Raw genomic sequence first — 22,498 nt, forward strand, 5'->3', positions numbered from 1 at the left:
CACGCTGTATTATGGAGACGGGTGAAAAGGCATAGAAGATGTCAGGAGACGCACTGAAAGTTCTCCACAAAAGGTGACGCACTGCGAGCGTGCTCCCTGATGGCAGCCCTCTGGAGGGAAGGAAGTTGGTCCCATGGCCACCCCAGATATTCCTTTGCAGGCTGTGTAGTCACTTAATGCACCCGCCTGCAAAGGAATCTCTAATCTCTCCTTAAAGAGCAGGCGGGTTGGCACCTGCACAGTGAAACATGGAGCAGCTTTGAAGCAGCCGCTTTGCATTTCATATGAATAAGCAGCCCCCAGGGCAGCATGAGTACACGGCTGCCCTGAGGGCAGCTCATTCTCTGTAATAGACCGCACGGCCCCTGTTTGAGCATGGCACACCATGGGACAAACAGGAAAAGTGCCCCCTATGTGTAATAAGGGCCCAGACAATCTGGGACCATTCACACCCAAGAAATGGACCAATCATTCTCAAAGATGGTAGGCACCACCGCATCCACCACTGTCTCTAATTCCACTTCATTCCACTTCAAGCATAAGTGCAGCTATACAAGTAGTGCATTCCACTAAACATCAATGACAACACTTCCCTCGTTATCCTCACTCATAACCCACATACTTTGGAGCACACACAATAAATTAATATAAAGCTTGTGCCTCCCTACCAGTACTCCCCTCATTCCTTTATACCAAGACACTGATCTTTAAAGAACTGATCACCTAGCGGCCTGAGACCCCTATTTTTCTGGGTGAGACTATGGACCACACGGGAACTTAGCTGCTGTAAGGAAAGTTTAATAGAACTTCTGGAAATAGATGAATTGCGTAGCTTTCCTTGGACCCGACATGTTGAGTCTTGGGTTGTTAGATTAGGTCTGGACTCCTTTTAGAGTCACCCTCAGGCTTTGACAGCACATTCAAATAGGCAGCTAAAGCAGGTTTTTTGGGTTTCGTTACTAACATACTCCATCATAATTCTAGACCGGCTAGGCTGACTAAGCAATTTCTATTATTTAAGCCCACTCTGCATTTTGAATCCTTTTTGGATGAAGTCCAACCCCAACTGGCAAAATCACTTTATTTGAAATTCCGCTATGACACTCTTCAAACTGGAGAGTAGATATCGAGATGGACAACTGATAATAGAGATTAGGTTGATGTAACATGCACATTGCGTAATTTACACACTAAAGAAAACACAGCGCACATATCATTCTTCTTCCCAACCCATGCAAACTTGAGAAGGTAATGGATATCCGTCCCATATGCTATAATTTGGGATTTAGGAAGTACCAAGATTAACTAATGATCCTTAAACTGATACTTCTCCGTGCATAGTATTTAGTGTAAACCGTTATTTGCTTGCAGTTGGGTTTGTTCGGAAAAAGAAAGGCATGAACCTCTAAGGTGGACTCCACCTGCAATGATCATCCGTAAAAGCTGTTCTATTACGATTCACATAAAAATGTAATTTGAAATTTTTATTGATGAATATTGATGTTCTGTAAGTTTGGTTGCATTTTTTATTCAATAATGTTTTATAAATTAATTGTTAAATGCTAAGGATCCATGGAATGATTTTTAAAGGATTTTAATTGTTTTTAGATAATAGGATCATATATTGTTTGTTTTAATGGGTTCCTTACTTGTGCTTTTTAAGGTTTGTAACCAAAATAAAGTGATGTTACTACTACTCCTCCTACTAACATAAAGCTCATTCATTCTATCCCATACTCCTTTTCGCTCCACTACTCGTTTAAGGGCAGAGACTAATGTGAGGATAAGAGGACCTCTTTAGTCGACACGCACAACCCCATAACACTTTCCTTACAGGCCACACTGCAACGCTACCTTCTTTCAACCAATTACCTTTTTAATAACCAAATTTGAATAGTTTTAACAGTTCATAGCAGGATCCACCAACAATCAAGTCTTTCAACCAATTATTACCAACGGAGTATGATATTACTGGTTTTCGTATGTGCATTAGCATCTGGTTGAGCGTACCTGAGCACAGAAATTAGACAAGGAAAGACAAGATTGGAGTGTACCGCCAATTTGCCCATAGCAGCGCAGGGAAAAGGAGTATGGCGAGCCTGAATTAGAGCACCCAGGTGAGATGTTCTTCCTAGAAATCACAACTCTACCCTGCCTCTATAAGCTGTTAGAGGTTGTGTGCTCACTCTTGCTACTCCTCCAATCAACATTCTCCTTAATCACACAGTGCTCATTTCCAGCTAGGTAGCATAACCAAGGCAACATCTGTTGGAAAAAAGGCAGAGGTGATGGTTGTTCTTTGCACAACCTCTGGGGCTGAAGAGAGACTGAGTAAATGTTTTGTAAAATTTATCAAAACCATTACAGTGACAAAATGAAAAACAGTGCTGGGTTACAGGCCCTTAATAACAGAATGTACATAATTATGGTACTCTCTCACTCCTGATTTAAGAACCCAACCTTCTTTACTCAGCTTTAGGAAACATTAAAAGACTCACCTTTTCAGGATATTCGTGTAATAATCTGGATATCTAATTCAATGTAACTAATCTATTAAACTAGGTCACTTAGAAATGTTACTCACTTGTTACAGCACTATTTGTAACCATTAATTAAAAATAAAATGCTGGTCAAAGTAAGCTTTCTGAATGCATTGTCACAGAAACATAACACTTGTTTAAAATAAAACTCCCAAGTGGAAGTAAAAAACTGAGAATATATATATATATATAAAACATATTTAAAATCACATAATGCTCAGTAAAGTGTAGATCAAGAGTTTAGTTCTCAGAGGCCCTGAAGTATCACATATCTTTCAACATTTCCCAACAGTTTAAATATATTTCACTACTTGCCCATGAATTCTATTATTATGATTGTTAAAACACAGTTCAAGTGTGGCACTAACTACTATAATCCCGTAATAAGGAAACAAACATTTTAAGAACTGTTTTCAGGGGAATCATGATAGATCACAAAACAGCATAAAGTGGATTAAAGTTACTGCAGTTATATTTCTTAGGCAACAACATTCGGCAGTTCCATGATTGAAAACTCAGGATCTAGTGATCTGAAGAATCAGAAGAAATGTAAATCTTAGGCTCACACCAGGATGTGCACTTTATGGGTCAAGATTACCGACAAGTAGCGATGTTTGTCATGGGTTGGATCAGAAGTAAATGAGCTAGAAGTCACTTTTAATGTTGTAAATGTCTTGCTATTCTTTACTATGTCCTTATAAAAAGTATATGAAATGGTATTATCTTTCAAATATAATTTAGCACATTTATATTGTAATATAAACAAATGCTTTAGTTTCAATCAAGTCAATCTTCTTAGTGAATGAGAATTATTGAAATTAGTTGAATGAAAAAGCAAGCACAGAGAGAGGCACCTAAAGGAAAGGGAGGCACCACAACTTGACAGTGATTGGGGGAGCAGAGTACTAATATGGTGTGTCCTGTTTAACTAGACACATTTACTACTCCATAAAGTTACTTCCACAAATGTACTTCTCTTTGTTTTTATATCCCATTACTTTTCAATTGGGGTCTGAGGTATGGGGGCTTCATTTACAACACAAAAAGAAATTAAATAGTAACATACAGAAAATACACTCCTTATTTGACACTAATCATTCTTCACCCAAGTTCAAAACTCGCTGCATCCCACTGATATCACAGAGCAACACTCCTAATGTCATTGAAACTTCCAAATCGATGAACTTCATGTTTGATAACCGACTCAACGTTTAGAAACAAAATAGTAACATGGCCAAAAACGGCTAAGATGCATACGGGCAATTAAAGTTTTTGTTTACCAAAGAAGTAGCGTAAGCCTTGGTACTTTCCAGACTAGAAAACGGAATTTCCATGTTCCGTAGCATTCGTACAATTCCTCTTGGTCCACTCACGGCCTCCATGCATGCAGTATCCCGCCTCCTCCCAGAACCTCACCACCTTTACCATATCACTCCTCTACTTATCTGCTGAGACTGACTCCCCACTAAGGGCAGATGTGCATAGAGACACCTCTATACATAATCTTTGTTCACTTCAATGATGTTGCCAAGAAAGTGACGTTTTCAGGCGCTCTACCCAACTGCTCGATTGGAAACTCTGACCTTTAAAGTCTGGAAATCCATTCCTCCTGGTATTTGCATCATTACCTCAATCCTTGCATCCATATGAGGGTTTTAGCAGCTTCTGGTAAATATTCACTTTCTTCCCTGCTTTCTCCTTTGAAGCCTGAGGCTTGAATTTGTTAGTGATAGTTTTTGAGCTTTCTATCTTGGATTGTGCACGGTACTTCACACTATCCACATACTACCCTGCATATGTAGTATATACAAGGTTCTCACTGTTTGATTGTACCTTTATCATCCATGTAAATAGTTTTGTATCCAGCATTGTAGATCCTCTTTTTATATTTGAAACTTGAATTTTCTATTGTATTCTTTAAGGCTTATATATTTGATCCGTCATGGACCAAACTTTGTTCTATGTAAAGAGCTATGTTGCTCCTGGGCCTTGTACATGCCATACAAAAACACTCCATAAATAAATACCCACAAATAAATGATGTAAACATGGAGAAGTAAAGGTCATATTGAAGTAAAATAATGGCGGGGAAAGGTAGCAAAGACATACATCCACTAGTGTCCCCCTTCTTCCTATCACCTTCTCCCAATCCGAACCCCGTGAACTCACCTTCTCATATACTTTGCGCTGCGCACCTTTTTTTTTCATCCCCAGTTGCCTCCCTCTGGCTGACATGGGCTGGCTTGTAATTTTCCAGACTGAGCAAGAATGGAGTGGGCCGAGCTTATGCCTGCTGATTGGTTACTCTGACATATAAACTTTGGAGCAGTGGCAGGAACAGTGAAATGGCTTGAAGTCCTTCTTTAATGCTTAGATGCCTCTCTAGCTGTCACCCTTAAACTCCTTAATCTCTCTATCAACCCCGGATAGAGTTCCCACTTGACCAGTATTTTACCAGTCTGGCTATTATCAAGACAGGTAAAAAAATCTGGAAAATAACTTAAAATGTGGTATCATTTCCCCATGCAAATATAAACTTAAAACAATAAATTTAAGTTGAAAACATGTCAAACTAATTTTAATGCTGTTCAGACGATCCATAATCGTTTTAAAGGAAAATGAACAATAACAGCTGTGTGAAAAAGAATGTAGAGGGTTTTATACAAACTGCTATTCTAGTATTAGCGTCCGGGCCCCCAAGAATCCCAAAACACACACACACGTTGTAATTTTCTCTGAGAAAGCTGGTAACCAAACAGGCCCTGGATCAGGCCCACAGCTTCCCTTGTCATTCAGTTTCGGGCCTTTGTTCTTTATTTTACTGCTGTCCCCTCATTTCTCTCCTGAGGACTGAGCCTAGAAAGAATTCTGTTAGTGTGTGTTTACCACAAAAAATAGATAACATATAAGGAAGTCAACATACATTAAAAATGAAGGAGAGAGTGGATTAACAAATGGATTAGTACATAATCTTAAAATCCATGAGGCTATGAACACACTACACCATTCAAAGAGATGAAGAATTGTGACGTCACGTTTTTGGGATGATGCTAACATTTAAGAGTAGCTAGCCTCCAATTGTATGATGTCAATTGTAGTATTATTTTTTTAAGGCTCCTACAAACTGAAACTTCACCTTACCTTTATTAACACATTGTCGAAGCTTGTGGGATTCATGACGTCGTAGCAAATTAATACTATGTTGGCACACTGATATGAAAGCGGGCGCAGTCTATCATAATCCTCCTGACCTGGAACAAAAAAAGCATTGCTTGTGAGAAATTATTAGGGACATTTAGCAATCCAAATGTCTAAGGGGCATATTATTAAACACAGCGTTAACATTATCGCCGCTTTAGCAGCAGAAAACTGCCGCTAAAGCGGCGATAATGGGCTTGATAATATGCCGTAGAGAATTCCCTTAAAAGCTCATGTTCACACCAGAACATGGGCTTCTATGGGAATTCACAAGGGCGTAATATCAAGCCCATTATCGCCGCTTTAGCGGAGGTTTTCTGCCGCTAAAGCGGTGATAATGTTAACGCCGTTTCTTTATAATATACCCCCAGATGACTAAAACAACTTTAAGACTTAAGACTCTGTTATTTGTGTTCCAAAGAAATGGAGTCATCATGCTGGAAGAAGTCAATCACATGGCTTGAGATGGGGCAAAAACGAACATTATTTCCTTGCAGTCAGTGCTTAGTGAGCGTCAAGATGTCTACATAGAACGGCTGCAGAGGGAAGGGCTTTGGGGTAGTTCACAAAGGGTTTTTCCAAGATGTGACTGAAAGGCTCCCAGTACCTAGAGCAAACCCACTTTTACATGGAGGGTGAGTCCCCAAATCAATTGAGTAATTGATGTGACATCACACACACCTTGTCATATGTTCTGTGCAGGACCATTGACATTTTCCCTATGTTAGTATGCGCAAGTTGCATGCCGCCCTCTGCTTTGTGCACGTTACTATGCAAACATATTTTCTTTTGGGCCACACTGTACTTTCACACCAAATCTGCTGTTGTTTTTGAGTTCTGTTCTTTCCTGGGATTTAGTCTGAACACCATAGACACAGTCAAACAACAATGCCCCTTGTTAATTTGTTCTGGTTAGGCCTAGCACCTGGACAAAACACACAAAAGCAGCTGTTGTTTGGGAACACATACTTTTGTCATATAACTATGCACAGATTGGGTAACAACACATTTGGAGAGGGATCTTTCCAGGGAAGAGATCGTAACGGCACTTGAGATGTAGAAGTTTCATCTGTGTATGCCAAGGTACAGGGTCTGCTGCCAACACACAGAAATATTCTGATATATAATCATTTTCCTTGTGTAACAGCTCCTTTTATGATTTATGGACTACTTACTTTCCTGACTGTATTATTTTTAGGCATTTTCTTACTTATTATGGCACGTATACTGCATACTAGAGCATTTTAGTTAAAATAAGCATTTTAAACTTTTCTCGTGTCTCTGTCAGATCTTATTGTGGAGTAGTATGAGTGTGAGAGCGAAAGTGTGTGTCCTATAATCGCGATTCCTGAGAGGGTTGGGAGTGTTGTGTTCTGGTGTGTCTAATCACTTGTTTCTCAACTGAGTGAGTAGGAGGGCAAGAGAGACACTATAGCTAGTCGGTCCCAGGCACATGGATGCTAATGTGGTAGGATTACTCAGTCCCTGCTTTCTAATGTTCTATGGTCCCAAGCATAGTTTTGTGCCTACACAGAAACCCTGCAACAACCTTGATCTCCAATGACATGATTGGAAGTGACGTCATATGACCTTTTCCCTTCAAAGGAAGTAATGTTACATAAACCTTACTCTAATTACAATTTAGGAAGTGTTGTCATTTGAGAAAACTCAAACGGTGCAAGACTATAAAAATAACCCAAAAATTACTTATGCAGCTTAAAGTCTATTTTAGTAATCACCCATATATTAACTAGCATGCTACCATTATATGACAAGGGTGAAACATTGATATTCCAGCAGTACACACAGTAGGTCGCCAGGTAAGGCAATCACATGTCCAAGTAGAACATGGGTGTTTAAGTACAACCTCAAATTACCAGGCATAGCCATCATATGCTCATTCACTGCACCAAATGCCCACACAAAGTCCTGAATGCCCAGGCACAGCAGTCATAAACCGAGGTATATCATGTGACATAAATAAAGAGGTCTAAATATAATTTACAAAAATATAGATCCATTGGGTGTAGATTTGTTATATTTATTTCTCCTTTGGGGATATATCTTTGTAAACAATAGTCAGGACACACAATTTGTGTCAATCGATATTTAGGCAATGATATTCTGGTACTACACCCTTGTATTGTCTCTAAAGCACATAATAAGAGGCAGGACTTTCATGTGAAACCTATGCCACTGGGGATATGCTCTGAAACAAGATTTGGAGTGTCCTCATCTCTGTCCACAGTCAGATATGTTTGTTTCACTGTTTTAGCCCTTAAACCCCAGCACCTCCACTCCCATCCCCCACTCTGCATGCCAAGATTTGTGAGCGGTGCCAAGGAGGCCTTGGGCTGATCTTAAAAACACAAACAATTAAGAAGCCTTTAGAAGAAGGGCAGTCTATGTAACTAAGGGAGTGACCAAAATACTTGTTGGAATGTCATGTGTCCTTGTGTTCCTATAGAGTGAGCATAGCTTCTGGCCTCATTACAAGGCAGCTTTAATACACACTCGATTTCCTACTTTCCATCTTGTAAGGTTCGAGCAGGAAAATAGGTCCCCTATACAATTCTTAAGGAATGAAGACCAAAAGCATTGCTGGTGGGACACCACATTTTCTTGGCCAGCACCAACACAAACATGGACTACTAGAATTAATGTTTTTCAATGGCATAATAAGCCACGAATGCCTCTCTGAAAGACCCTCTACCCCCATCTCCTTCCTGGAGAATGCCAGAATTCCCAGCTGGCGAGTTACGCCTTGAATTTAGAAGCTCTGTGGAAGAGAAATCAGAGTTCTTTCACATTGTCTATCATGACAAAAAGCTAGACACTGTGAAAGGACTTCAGGGCAGACTCTGTGACCTCAACGCAAAATAAGCGGGCTCATGTCTGGCAAGAGACAGAACATCCGCAGATTCTAAGAAGCAAAACAAAGATGAGCCATGGCAAAGATGGACAGAATCAGAGAAAGGAAAAAAAACAATGGTACAGGACGTCTTGAATGTATGACAGAGAGAGAATCTCTGCACTTATCAATGAGGTAAATGGTCTAACCCGTTGTAGCTTGTAAAAGCAAGATTCTGAAATGTTATCTAGGAGGTTTAGTGGGAAAGTTAGACTCAAGGTGCGGACTAGTGTGAGAGAAATGGAGAGTGAACAAGCCAGGGTGTTCCAAAAAGCACCAGTGTGTTTACATGGGCACCTCCAGGCCACAAAAGATCCCTATCATGTATGGAGTCCCCCAGGGTTCCATATTGTTCCTGTCACGCTCCGTCTTTACATTGAGTCGCTTGGTGCTCTACTCACAGATAACTGCATCAAGATTTACCAATATGCCGATGATACACAACTCTACTTGAAAACCTCCTCTGTTTTAGACATCCAGTGCCTCAAACACGGTTTGCACATTATCCAAACCTGGATGTCCAGCGCCTACATGAAGCTCAACTCATCCGAGACAGAATCCTGTTATCAGGGCCGGACTGGGAACCAACCAATTAAACAAAGGGGACTCCTGAGGAAACTAATACTAGGAAGAAGGGCAGGGGAATTAAAGACACATCCAACGAGCAAAAGCTCTGCCTAGATGTGATAAATATATAGGCTGATATAGAGTCCTAATCGTATACAGTCAGTCAAAAGCCCACTAGACCAACCAATATCATAATTCTAATCTGATGTCTGAATTGATATATGTAAATAATCAAATAAATATGAAACTTTTTTCTAACTGCGGTCCTTTTGATGTTATGATATTTTTTTGGTCTAGTGGGCTTTTGACGGACTGTATAAGTTTGGGACTCTATATGAGCCTATATATTTATCACATCTAGGCAGAAGTTTTGGTCGTTGGACGGACTGGGAACTAAAACCGACCCTGGCAAACTGCTCGATCGGCCCCCCTAGTGGGGCTGAGGGGGTTTGAAAGGACCGGTTTCGGCCAATTTTGTTACCGAGGGCCGATATTGCAGGCCCCCGGTAACAAAAATAGCCCCCATGGGGCTCAAAACCGGCCCTCACCTTGGCGGCCCAGCGGGGAAACACCCGGTGCCCGCTACGGCCAGTCCGGCCCTGCCTGTTATCTGCAAAGACCTACAAACAAGAGACTGTGCAAACCTAGATCAATGACATGAAACTTGATGGTTTCAAACCCCATCTCTCACCGAATGCCAAATCACGTAGATTCACCCTGGATACCAACCTCACCCTCACGGAACACATTGCCAAAAAAAACAAGATCGCCAGGTGCCAACTTTCTCTTCTAAAGAAAATCAAGCCATTTCTTCCAGAAAGCAACTTCAGAACTGCTGTTGAAGCCCTTGTACTCGTGCATGTAGATGGTGGCAATGCTCTGCTCCATGGCATCTCATACTCCACTCTGGCCCCTCTTAGGGGTATCCTAAACACTGCAGCATGTCTCATACAGATGCCGGTTCACTTAACAAATGACAGCATAACTACTGCTGGCACGCGTTTTGAATGAATGGATATGAAGTTTGACCTACCCACTGACGTGATGAGAAGGAAGAAGCACCAAGTATGATTGGATCATAAATTAACTTAGCAGATTAACACTGGGGCTCATAGACTGAAATTAATAGCTTTGAGTCAGTTACTTATTTAACGTCACATGGAGACGCTTAAAAATTGGAATCTGAGCGATGGGGCCGCGGTTTTGACTCACTTACGGCCTTCTGATGTGGATGTGTTTTTGATGACCACCGCTAAGTGGAAGTGTTTGGTTAGCGCACTAGCTGTGGCAGCAGGGAGTATAACATGAACTCTCGTCGTCGGGGCGTTTACTTCCGCATACACACGCGGACGGCAGAGAGGCGGAGATACCGGATCTGCCGAGTAAATGATATCAACACTAGGTAAGCGGAGCTTTTGGGGCTCTGTCCCTTATTTTGGGTCACGAGAATAGATCGTTTAAATGGAAGGTTAACATGATTTGGAGAAGCAGCAGTTAACTCACTATGGTCTATAGCGGGAATTGCCACAGTGGATAAACTTGTTTGACAGCGCTATCGTGGTAGCATGTTGGGTCTCTGGAGATCACAGCAGTTGCAATGACTGGACTCGCACTGGATATAACTAATCCGTGCATGGTTATGAAATGCCTTACTATGGCGATTAATAAGAAAAAACAGCGCCATCCACAAGTATGCAGGGGCAGTGGCATATGAAGCAGCTCAATTGACTTAGCTTGCATAACTTATGGCTAAGGTCGCGTGGTAATGTAATGACCTTTTTATTCCCCAGTGTTCTATTTGTGTACTGGTACTGACCAGCTTATTCGTCGCTGTTAACTGTCACCATCAGCGCCACATATTCCCCAACAGCCGGGACGGAAGTACAACCGGCGGAGAGGTGAGAGACTCTCCTTATCTAGTATATCATGACTGTCAGTACACTCTATTTTGAGTAAAATAGTTTGTTTCAGGGATTAATAGCGGTGTGTTGTGATATTTTGTATTATTTCAGCACATTAATTAGTGCAGGAAAGCGCTGATAAGACAGCCCGACCCGGTAAGCTGTATGTGCATGAGTATGTCTGCTTAGGATGAACTAGCAGCTCTACACTTGTTCTTTTTCACCCTTTTAGACGGGTCACTTAGGAGCATGGATGTCCCCCTTAAACTCTCACCCACCATGAATTAAAGGTCCAATAATCAGGAGTAAACGCATTACGTAGAAGGTAATACTGTGAACAGATGTGTAGACTTTTTGACACAGATGGACGCACTAAAAGACACAACTCACGAAGACCGCAAGTGCATGAATGGGATATCACGCGTGTATTCAGGTAGCACTAATGTGTTTATATAGTCTCAACAGTGGCTTCGGTACTCAGACGATGCCCTGAAACACAGTACATGCACTGATTTGAATGTACCTATACTACACCTGGGATCAGTTTTTATTTAATTTAATGTTGTGTGCTCGTACTTCAAGTCACCTTGTCGCATATTGCTCAATATTGACATATAGATTTATGTGGTGCAATTACATGTCTGTAACATGCAACCATTGTACATTTTGTAGAGCCCTGATGAAGTCGTGGGCTGAGTGCCCTGACGAAACACGTGTTGGCTGGGCGTTGTGATTAAAGAAATCGTGAAGAAAAACATCAATCAAGACTATATGTGCATTACTATACGTTTTACTGTTGGTCTTTATGTATTGAATAACAAGATTGAAGTGATATTAAGAAAATGTGTGCACAGATCCCCACTTGTATCATTTATATGTGGATTTAGGTCCCTACTGGAGGTATTGGGTTTTCCTCCTTTCTGTAGCACCATTTTACTAGGCAGCAGAAGTGATAAACGTAACACACTGTGGGCGCCATTTCTGATCGACCTTAAAAAAAAGCACAAAAAAAGCCCTTTTCCAGTATTTATTGTCTCATACATAGCCTGAAGAAACATGATTACATCACCCACAACTAGATTTAACTATGTTTGCTCCTCTTGCCGTCTCGAACCATCTTCTAAACCAGATTTATAGTTTACAAAGACATAATAACCCGCACTCCCATTTATCTTGCAGACAAGTTCACCATCTCTGGTGGTTCTTGGCACATCGACAGCCAGGACACTATTAGACTGCAGACTAAGAAGTGTATAAACATGAAAAACTAGAGAACTAGGCTCTTCTTTCTATGTACCAAGGATCTGAACAGCATACCTCTATCCATCGGGCCCGCTCCAACTCTGCTCCAATTTAGGAAAGAGTTGAAGACACATCTCTTTAGAAAACACTACATCACAGTGCATTAACCATCCACAAACCAGCTTACTCGCCTATTACTCGCTGAATTTAAGTTTGCCTTTGATCAGGTACAGAGCTTCCCTGCCTTTTGGCTAGGTTCACCCTATAGAATTATCATATAAATACATACATAAATACAAGCGGGGAGTAAGGGGAAGATATCCACTCCTGATGGTGCTGACACAGCCCCACAGGTAATAAATGTCTCCCACAGAAGACCCTCAAAGTCATAGCTGGTCACCATCAGCATATAGATGAACAGAGATTATAGAAGCAGGCCCCTCATTTCCTGGTGGCCTCACGAAGATGTTAAACAACATGGAAACTATGATCAGACCTTAACCCCTTCACTGCGGCCGCAATTCCGCCGCAGCGCTAAGGGGGGCGGGGGGCCGAGCGGCGCTCGCATGCTCGTGACGGAGCCGCTCCGTCACGAGCCGCGGTTGAGCTGTGCTCATGACGGAGCGGGTCCGTCATGGCCCCGCCCGCTCAATGGAACGTCCAGCGCAGGCGCGGAATTCGCGCCGTGCAGGTGCGCCGAGCGGGCCATGACGGAACCGCTCCATCATGAGCACAGCTTAACCGATACACATAAAGACTGAGGCCTGGAGTATCCTACCAAGCAGTCATTTTGGCAAAATGTAAATCAATCTAGGGCTCACCACCTCCTCTAGGGCTCACCACCGCCTCCAGCCCCCATGAAAGTGAAGACAATACATTAGAATGCTTCATGTTCCACCATATGAAAAGCCCATGAGAGACCACATTAAAATGGATAGTTACCACAGCCATCACAATGCTCATGGCACTGCCCACAGGTTGCATTTCAGCAGTCACAGTGTTACCTCGAGGGTGATAAGTGGATTGATAGAGACAGAAGACTGTGCTCATTAACAGGAGCATAACGTTTCAACACAACACAGGTTTTCAGGGAACTTATCCAGGCTAGAAACTGGCAAGGAAACAGGAGAATGTCTACCGGTGGTCACCACCTTCGACCCGTTGTGCTCAAAGATCCGCCTGATCTTAAGAAAACACTGGCACCTTTTGAGCACTACCAGTTTCAAGATGCCCCCGCCGCGGTTTGCCTTTTGAAGATCCCAAAATCTGAAGGACAGACTAGTGCATTCACGACCTAGACAGGAAGGTGCAGCACCACAGACAGTTGATGGGCATCCCCCGTGTGGGTGTTGCTCGGTGTGTGGCCTCACTGATAAGACGAAGAGTGTCCAACTGATGAGCGGGAGAATAAGGAACTTGAACAGCCTGACTAATTGCAATACAGCTAATGTCATATACCGGCTTACATGCCCATGCAGACTACATTACATTGGGTTAACAACCAGAAAGGCTAAGGTCCGCATTCAAGAACACCTCAGCACGCTGAGAGCAGGACGATTAACAACTAAGCTGGTACAGCATTACAAACTAGCGAAACATCAACCGAAAGACATACGCTGGGTGATTCTAGAAAAAATCATGGGGGACCCAAGAACGATAGAAACCAGGCTGATGTCAAAACAAGCTCGCTGGATCTACCAAGAGAGGACAGACAAAGATGGACTTAATGACCTCATTGAATGGAATTGGATATCTGTAAGATGAATGAGCACTGACAGGAGGGCCCTCTGAGTTACTTCTTCCTTGAGAGGCTGTGGCACTCTTAGGGAAATTAATACATCTCCTGCAGGTACAATCAGCTGAGACTTTGCTACAGGACACAATCCCAGGAATGCGTACCCATTGAGAATATATAAAAGAATAAGGCAAATGCATATATATACATTTGGAATATAATGAGGGAGGATCCCATAGAATGCTAACTATAATCTCTTTTCTTAACCCCTTCAGCGCTAATGACAAGGGTAACTCGTCATGGACTTTCCATTGATTTCAATGGAAAGTCAATGGAACCCCTCGCACACCCCTTAGCAGCCAAGTGGTTAAAGTAGTGAAACTTATCAACGTGTAATCTATATCGGTACGTAATTGCATTCTAGTGTTAATTAGTCGAGAAATTGCATACACTACGAGGAGGGGGCAGAGCCACGACGTAGGGAAAGAACGAGAGATCTTCCCATTCCAAGATGGCCGCCGCGATGCAGTAGGTCATGTGACACGTTACGTCACACGCCAACTTTTAGTAAGCCGGCGAGAACACGGCTTGAGGTAGCAGGAACGGGAGCCCTGAGCGAAAGAAACGTCTACAGGTATAGACGGTAAGGAGGGGGATCCGGAATATGATCATACCTGAAGTATCCACAGCCCGTGGATTAGTAAACGGCAGATACAAAGACTTGCGGTAGTAATTTGCTTACACCTTAAGAATCGAGAATTAACATACAGGAGATGGAAGGCTGCGCGCCTGAATTATGACTCACCTAGTATTAGGGGGCAAGCATATTTGCATTGGACACTGGAGGGGCGAGAGCAGCAATAACCTTTGGGAGCCTAGGTGACAGCGGGCACAAGTTATGCTGGAGATTTAAAAATAAATGGGGAGAAGTGGCACAGTTAGGAAGTGCAAGTCATTTACTAAGTGTGCGCATGATTACAGGTCGACGAGAAGCAACCACAAAACATAACCAAAAGGTGGAGCAGTACTGCATAAGAGGGTACGAAGAACCCCAGGTATGCCAGTAGGCACCGAGATGAAGGTAATACTTCTAAACATGCCCCTGAAACAGTTGGATTCTAAGTACATCTATAGGAAGTGGGCACTTAACTAATGTGTGTCACTCTATGTTTTTTATGTCTTTTGTCTGTGTGGTTGTACTACTGTGTCTACAGATTTAAAAGCCGGTAGTGCCCGGCTGTGTGTGGAGAAAACACCCCCAGCCCTGAAGAAGTTGCAGACGAATTTACATATGCAATGAAACATGTTGGCTTCATAGAATACAAAACGAAGCACAACGGTAGAGTGTTGGTTTTAGTGGGAGTAGATACCCAGCATAGAATAAAATTGTCTGAATAGCTAGGGACTTCTAACTCCATTTTAATACAGTATCACACTGAATAGCGGTGTTGATACCTGTGGGGGTAGATGCACATCAGTATTGTAGGGATATACACTTTTGAGTTGATTAAGATTTACTTTAACAATTTTTCCTACTTTCTATTTTGTTTATTTTTGGTGGGAAGGAGCCAATGTTGAGAAGTGGAACACACTGACGAGAACCTGTCAGTAGTTCCCTGGTGGTTGCTCCCGTGAGGCACCTTCCTTCCTTCCACACATTTTTTCTGACTTTTTCTGATTCTTTCTGATTCAGTCTGATTTATCCCTCTCCGCATCCATACATGGGGTTGCACGAGCTCTGCTTGAGAGTAGGGACTATAGACACACAGGGAATGACACACACAGAATGTGCAAGGATATTTGAAAGACAGGTACACCTTGTTGTAACTCCTGGAGTGGGTGTAAGGTTAAGTGTAACCACACTAACGAGTCAACAGGAGATGGTATTTAATATACCGCCTAGTGTATAGTAGGACCAGGTTTTGTGAATATGATTATATGAGTGGAGGGCACCTGGTTCTGATATTTCCCTCTGAGCTCCTATTTTGTGAGAATAGAAACTGGTAAAGCCTTCATGGGCAAGTATTGGCTTTCTTAATACCTCAAGTACTTGGCCAGCTTTAAAAAGAATGTGGGGCCTTGCTCTACTGAAAGGCGACATTCATAATATGTAAATCCAAAGAGTATGCCGTTCCTATCAAAGAAAATGTGATAGAGAAGTGGTCAATGGTCAACTGAGAAACCAGATTGCAGGATCTGATTTCTCAGGAGCAATGGCCCTCACAGACCCAGATGGGTGTCATGTTTCATCATAGGGCAGCTCCTCATTGGGCCGGTGCTGCAATGGCCAATGGACCCCGCGAGGGGGCTCTTTAATGGAGATCTTTTGATTTTGCCGCTGTGAAGTATGAGTGCCCGTGCTCTGTATGTGATTAAGTGTAGATTGGTGTGACATGAGTATAAAAATAACTAAGAGTTACCCTGGCATATTTAATTTGTGGGTCCCCTAGTTATAATAAAAACAATGAGTGGCCGGAGGTGGGTATAATGGTCCAATCCAGCTCAAAGAGTTGAGTGAAAGTAGGTCGACATGTTTGATGCCAAATTACAGTCGCTATTGATATCAGCAATTCATCAAGACCGAGGACTTCATCTACTGAGGATGGGGTTAATGAAGGTGCATATGTGTATAAATACCCAAACGCAATCACAAGTGTATATAGTATACCTTTTTATAACAAGCATTTAGAATGCAATGGTCTCGTCTTTGTTAAAGTTAGAGCTAATGGCATTGCAAATGTCATTTTTTGTCATTTATTGTTTTTTTTTTAAACCGATAAATATATGGTATTGTCATTTACAATGGCAATAGGTAAGCATTAAAGAGTAGTAGAGAGTAATAGCTTAATCTCTCGCAAATGCGAGACCTATTGCATTTGCACCCACACACACAGCCACACACACACACACACAGAACCCCACACACACAGAGCCATACACACACAAGAGCCACACACACACACACAGAGCCACACACACACACAGAGCCATACACACACAGAGCCACACACACACAGAGCCACACACACACAGAGCCACACACACACAGAACCACACACACGCTAGCTCTAAGGTAATTGAAGTGAAGTGCTTATCTTCTATACCTAGTTTTGTTATTTGTTTTATATCTCGCATTGACGTACATGCACTTTGTATTGTCAGAACTGTCTCCAGCTAAGACCAATAAACTGTTTACATGATTATATTATTTCACATGTGAACTACTCGAATAGATTATACTACATATTTGTGATAGGCCATAACAGTTTATGTTTTACCCAATCATGTTTATTTTATGTATCCACCCTTGCTTCATTTTTTGCAATCCATTTTAGAGCACACTCACTGTCTCACACACACACTGTCTCAAACACACACACACACACACACACAGTCTCTCACACTCACACACACACACACACACACAGTGTCTCACACACACAGTGTCTCACACACACACAGTGTCTCACACACACACAGTGTCTCACACACACACACAGTGTCTCACACACACACAGTGTCTCACACACACACAGTGTCTCACACACACAGTGTCTCACACACACACACACACAGTGTCTCTCACACACAAACACACACAATGTCTCACACACACACACACAGTGTCTCTCTCACACACACACACACAGTGTCTCACACACACACAGTGTCTCACACACAACTCTCCGCTCTTGTCCCCCACCCCCTGTTCCTACCCTGCCCGATCTCCAGCCTTACCCCCTCCCTGGATCTCTCGCTGCCCAGTGCCAGCCTGCTCCGCCTTGTTTCACTGCCAGTTTCTACCTACAGTAGACAACAACAATGCCTATTAAAAAAGGTAACTGGTGCAGGGGCAGTGCCAGTCTGGCTCTTAGAGCAGGTGGGGGTTGACAAGCACTTTCCCTTCAAGGCAGGTTTTGATAATGGCAGGTAAGTCTAGGTTGGGGTTCGCCCACTCAGTGCGGTTTATGGAGCACGGTGTTTGTGTGCCCCCCTCCAGATGCACAGACACAGAACAGGCAGGAGACACATTACTTAAAAAAAACAATCCACTCCCTTGAACCATCAGAGTCCACCCTTAAAAAGCTGGAGGTGACCACCCAGCAAGTAGCCAGAGGGGGACCCCGAAGCTTACCTTGGTCACAGTGCAGGTGGCTTAGAGTCCAGGTCCCTTGAGGGGAGGGGCCGGGTTGCGCCCCTCCTGCAGAGTCACTGCGCTCCAAAGAATGATACAGATCTAATAAAGGGGTGCAAGGAATCCTGGGGTCTCCAGCAGCCGGGCCTCTCAGAGAGCCCGGGTGGGCAGGCAGCAGCAGGCCATCGGGTCACAGGGAGGTGTGTGGGGAGTCCCCTGCCCTTTGTCTCCCACTCCCCTGCTGGGAATAGGGACCCTCCTCTGGCTTGGTGAGCTCTGATGGCCACATCTGCAGTGCCGGGGCGCCATATGGCTTTAGGTGGTGTGAGGGGGCTCTGCAGAGAGTTCTGGATGGTGTGTTGCTCACCTGTTGATTTGAGATGGGTGTGAGGGTGGTAATGGGTGGTGTGAAGGCATGCTGACACCTCTGGAGGAGGTACAGAGAGCCTAGCCTGCTCGTGAAGTGCCTACAATATGTTGTAGCATCTGCACCTAACACTGGAAGTTCACAACACGCACACTACATGCTTCAGAGATGTGAGCAGGGTACATACACTGCACAGGGTGATGGAGGCTGTGAACTGGTGCGAAGGTTGTGAGCAGAGCTAGTACAACCTGTGGAAGGGTGAGAGGAAGTAGGCACTGGTGTCGGAGAGTGTGAGTAGAGCGCTGCTGCTTGTGCACATGGTGCTGAGGGGGGGAGCCGGGTGGGAATGCGGGTGCTTGTGGGTATAAGGGGGTGTACACATGAGTGTGGGCCGATGTTTGCGCAAGGTGCATGTTGGGTGCTGGCAGTCGCGAGCATAGAGTGTATAGAGTGCGGTGAGTGTGAGCAGAATGTGCCCTGTGGGTGTGGGTCACTGTATGAGGAGGGTGTTATGAGGATGTGTGTGGGTTTGTGTGTGAGTAGAGTGTGTGTGCTGTAGCGCTGGACTGAGCGCATAGGTCTGGCCGGCGTCGGCAGGATGCGCGCACGGTACTCACGAGCAGCGGGTGTGGCTTGACTCTCCTCCTCGCCCAGCGGTCGCTCGTTGGTGCAGCCGCCCTGCTGCAGGCGGGCCTCGACGGAGGCGCAACAGTAGCGCAGGACACAGGAGCCGCAGGAGACGGCGGCGTCGGCGGTGTCGAAGGCCTCCGGGCACTGGAAGCCCTTGTGGTAGCGGGCGCCGCTGTCCATCCAGCTGTGGCAGTACTCGCCCTGGGCGGCCGCCGCCCGCCAGCGCAGGAGCAGCAGGAACAGCAGCATCGGCGCCTGCATGGCCTCAGCGGGTCTCTCTAGCACTCCTTAAATTCAGCTCTGCAGCAGGAACAGCAGGGTATTGAAACGGAGGATGCCCAAAGTGCGATTGAGTTCCGTCCTCTCCCGTGCTGCTTGTGTGAAGGAGGTGGGTGCGCACTGAAGAGGCAGCGCCCGGGAGCAGGCGCTAGGCTGTGCTGTTACTTCAGCGAAGCCCGCGGGCCATGTGCTCACAGACCGTGCTTCGGCCGCAGTGCCTCACAGCTCGCCGATCATCATGGCCGGCCGCTCACCCCTACCCCTGCGGTGGAACATCAGGTGGCAGGTCCCGTCAGGCGCTGGAAGCGGTGGTGTTTCCGCACCGAGGTCTCCTCTCGGCTAACGGACCAATGCAGCCGAGAGGGCAGGAGCCGCCATCTTAGCTCGCTAAGGGAAGGGGTTGCGGGAGGAACGGAGCAAGCACTCGCCATGACGTTGTGTTTTCGCTGTAAGCCCTGTCCTTTTCAGACTGGGGGGCATGTTTTTCTTTCTCCCCTCAGAGAGAAAGAAACGAAAAAAACACGCCCCTCAATCCGAAAAGGACGGGGCTTACAGTGAAAACACAACGTCAGAGAGACCTCTTCTCCAATGGCTGGCCGCCGTTTAGGAGGCCAGCCAATGGAGCTGAGGGGCGGGTTCAAGCCCCACTACTAGAGACATAAGATCTCGCGAGCGAGACTGCCTACAGCCTACGCTAGCCGAGACCTAAAAACTGACCAAATTGTGGTAAAGTTAGGAACCCTTTGGTTAGTGGCAGTACTCATTTGTGGACTTAAGAGTTCTGGTGCATGATTCGCAGTGATCTACCCCTGTCTCTGCCACCTTGGAGGTGGCAGAGAAAGGGTTAGGTCGTTGGACCATTATTTCCACCTCCAGCCACTCACTGCTTTTATTATACTAAGCATGACACCCATCTGGGTGAGTGAGGGCCATTGCTCCTGAGCAATCAGATCTCCCGATCTGGTTTCTCAGTTGACCACCGACCACTTCTCTGTTACATTTTCTTTGATAGTAACTGCATACCCTTTGAATTTACATATGCTGGCCTCTATGCGCTTCTACTCACCCCTTTTGTATAGTAACATTCATAATATGTCTTATCCTCTGTTAGTCTTTGCCAGTTCTAGCCCAGCATGCCCCTCTGTTCCGCAAGGATCTACGATTTCACCAACGCTCTTCAATCAATACATGGACCCACTAACTGAAATCCTTAAACAATCAAAAATCTCGTACCACATGTATGCCAGTGATACTCATCTGTACATCAAACTCTCCTCTCAAGAGAATATCTGGAGGCTGGATGACACCCTAAGTCAAACACAGGACTGGTTGGCACACAACTATCTAAAACTACATCCGCTGAAAACCAAATGAATTATTTTCTCGCCAGCCCTTAGATCCCACCAAACACAACTATGGCCTCTTAACCTCAAATCACTAAACTGCACTCCAACCATCCGCGACTCTGTAAAATCACTAGGCATCAAACTAGACTAAAATGTAGACATGCAAACTCACATAGAAGCTGCAACCAAAAGCTCTAACCTACATTTGCACATGGTAAGAAAACTAAAACGCTTCATACCGCTAGGTGACCTCAAAATGGTGGCTCAATCTCTAGTGCTCTAAAGACTGGACTATGGGAATGCCACACTAATAGGTTTACCTTAAGCCAGCCTAGCCGCAAAAAAAGCAACAATAAATTCAGCAGCAAGACTTTTAATAGGCACATGTTGGTACAACCACATTTCCCCATCACTCAGAACCCTTAACTGGCTCCCGGATGAAGCTAGGATCCAACTGAAGGTGGCTTGTAGAACACTTAAAGCTCTACACAATTCCGGCCCTAAATAAATGGTGAGAAGGATCAAGCTATCAAGAGACGGAAGGGATTCTAAAATCGCCAAATCCCTAATACTAGAACCCGGCAGGTTAAAAAAAGGAAAACACAGGGCCACACTTTCACCGGATCTGCTCCAAAAATATGGAACTCCCTACCACCCTCAGCGAGAGCAATTACCTCACTCAGGCTTTTTCAAAAAGGAATTTAAAGCTGTAATACTAGGAAAATAGCTGTCATAAGAGAACTATGTTGAAACTGTCATTCACTTATTTCATATTGTACCCTATTGTTTTATACCTTGTGTTCCGAACTCTATGTATAGCGTTTCCCATTTTATATTGTTTCCTATTGTTTTATGCCTTGCTACTCAAATTATTGTACTGCAACCCTCTTCAGTTCTTTCTTTGTACAGCGCTCTGATACTGTGATGGTCATGTTCACATTGAATAAAATACAATAAATTGATATGAGTCCCCTTCTTCTGCTTGTACTGTGCATACGGGCAAATAGTTTCACTTGTTTATACTTCACTAAAACACCTGTACAATAATGTCACTTTTTGCTTCAGCCTTAGTTTTAACTGCAAACTGCACGTCATTCTTTTTGAGCTGCAGGAGCTCGCGACGGCAATTAATCAGGGTAGGCGAAATAGACATAAAGTTAGGGAGGCAGCCACCAGAGGCCGAACTCAAATTATAAATCGGTCTTGCTCTGCTGCGCCAATTGCTCAGAGAGGTTACCAGGGCTGCTGTGCTGATTGTCTCGTTTAATCGATTCCACCCGCTCCGCACCACGAGCGGAACCTGGCGCTGTCGAACATCATTGTGCGCAAGAGGATGTCTGATGATTTATTCACACCTTGAACTCAGCCCTTTCTTCTTTGAAACAATGCACTCCATGTTAACTTCTTCTCTGCAAGGAGCTGGACGCTTATGACCAATGACATAAGCTTTACTAGTGCCATGCACAGACTGCCTGCCAGAAAGAAGGCTTTGATGGGAGTACCAAGGTCACACATTGCACCGCTGGTGCCCCTGGCTAAGGACACGGGAGGGGACTGCAGTCGAGGGTGAGTATCTTCATGATGGAATAGGGTTTACATGGTCGTCGATTCAGAAAACTACCTGGGGAAGCGGAAGTAACATCACAA

The 22,498-nt window shown here is 44.2% G+C and overlaps 1 protein-coding gene across 1 annotated transcript in view; it reads right to left on the bottom strand.

Annotated features, from left to right (window-relative positions):
* RHOF (ras homolog family member F, filopodia associated) overlaps nucleotides 1–22,498 on the bottom strand; it is a 201,339-nt gene that overhangs the window by 39,909 nt on the left and 138,932 nt on the right. The window contains exon 3 of the mRNA XM_078667536.1: nucleotides 5,682–5,791. Within this exon, the coding sequence (XP_078523662.1) occupies nucleotides 5,682–5,791 (110 nt within the window). The remainder of the gene's footprint in view (nucleotides 1–5,681; nucleotides 5,792–22,498) is intronic.

Source organism: Lissotriton helveticus, chromosome 11, assembly GCF_964261635.1.
Source record: "Lissotriton helveticus chromosome 11, aLisHel1.1, whole genome shotgun sequence".
NCBI lineage: Eukaryota > Metazoa > Chordata > Amphibia > Caudata > Salamandridae > Lissotriton > Lissotriton helveticus.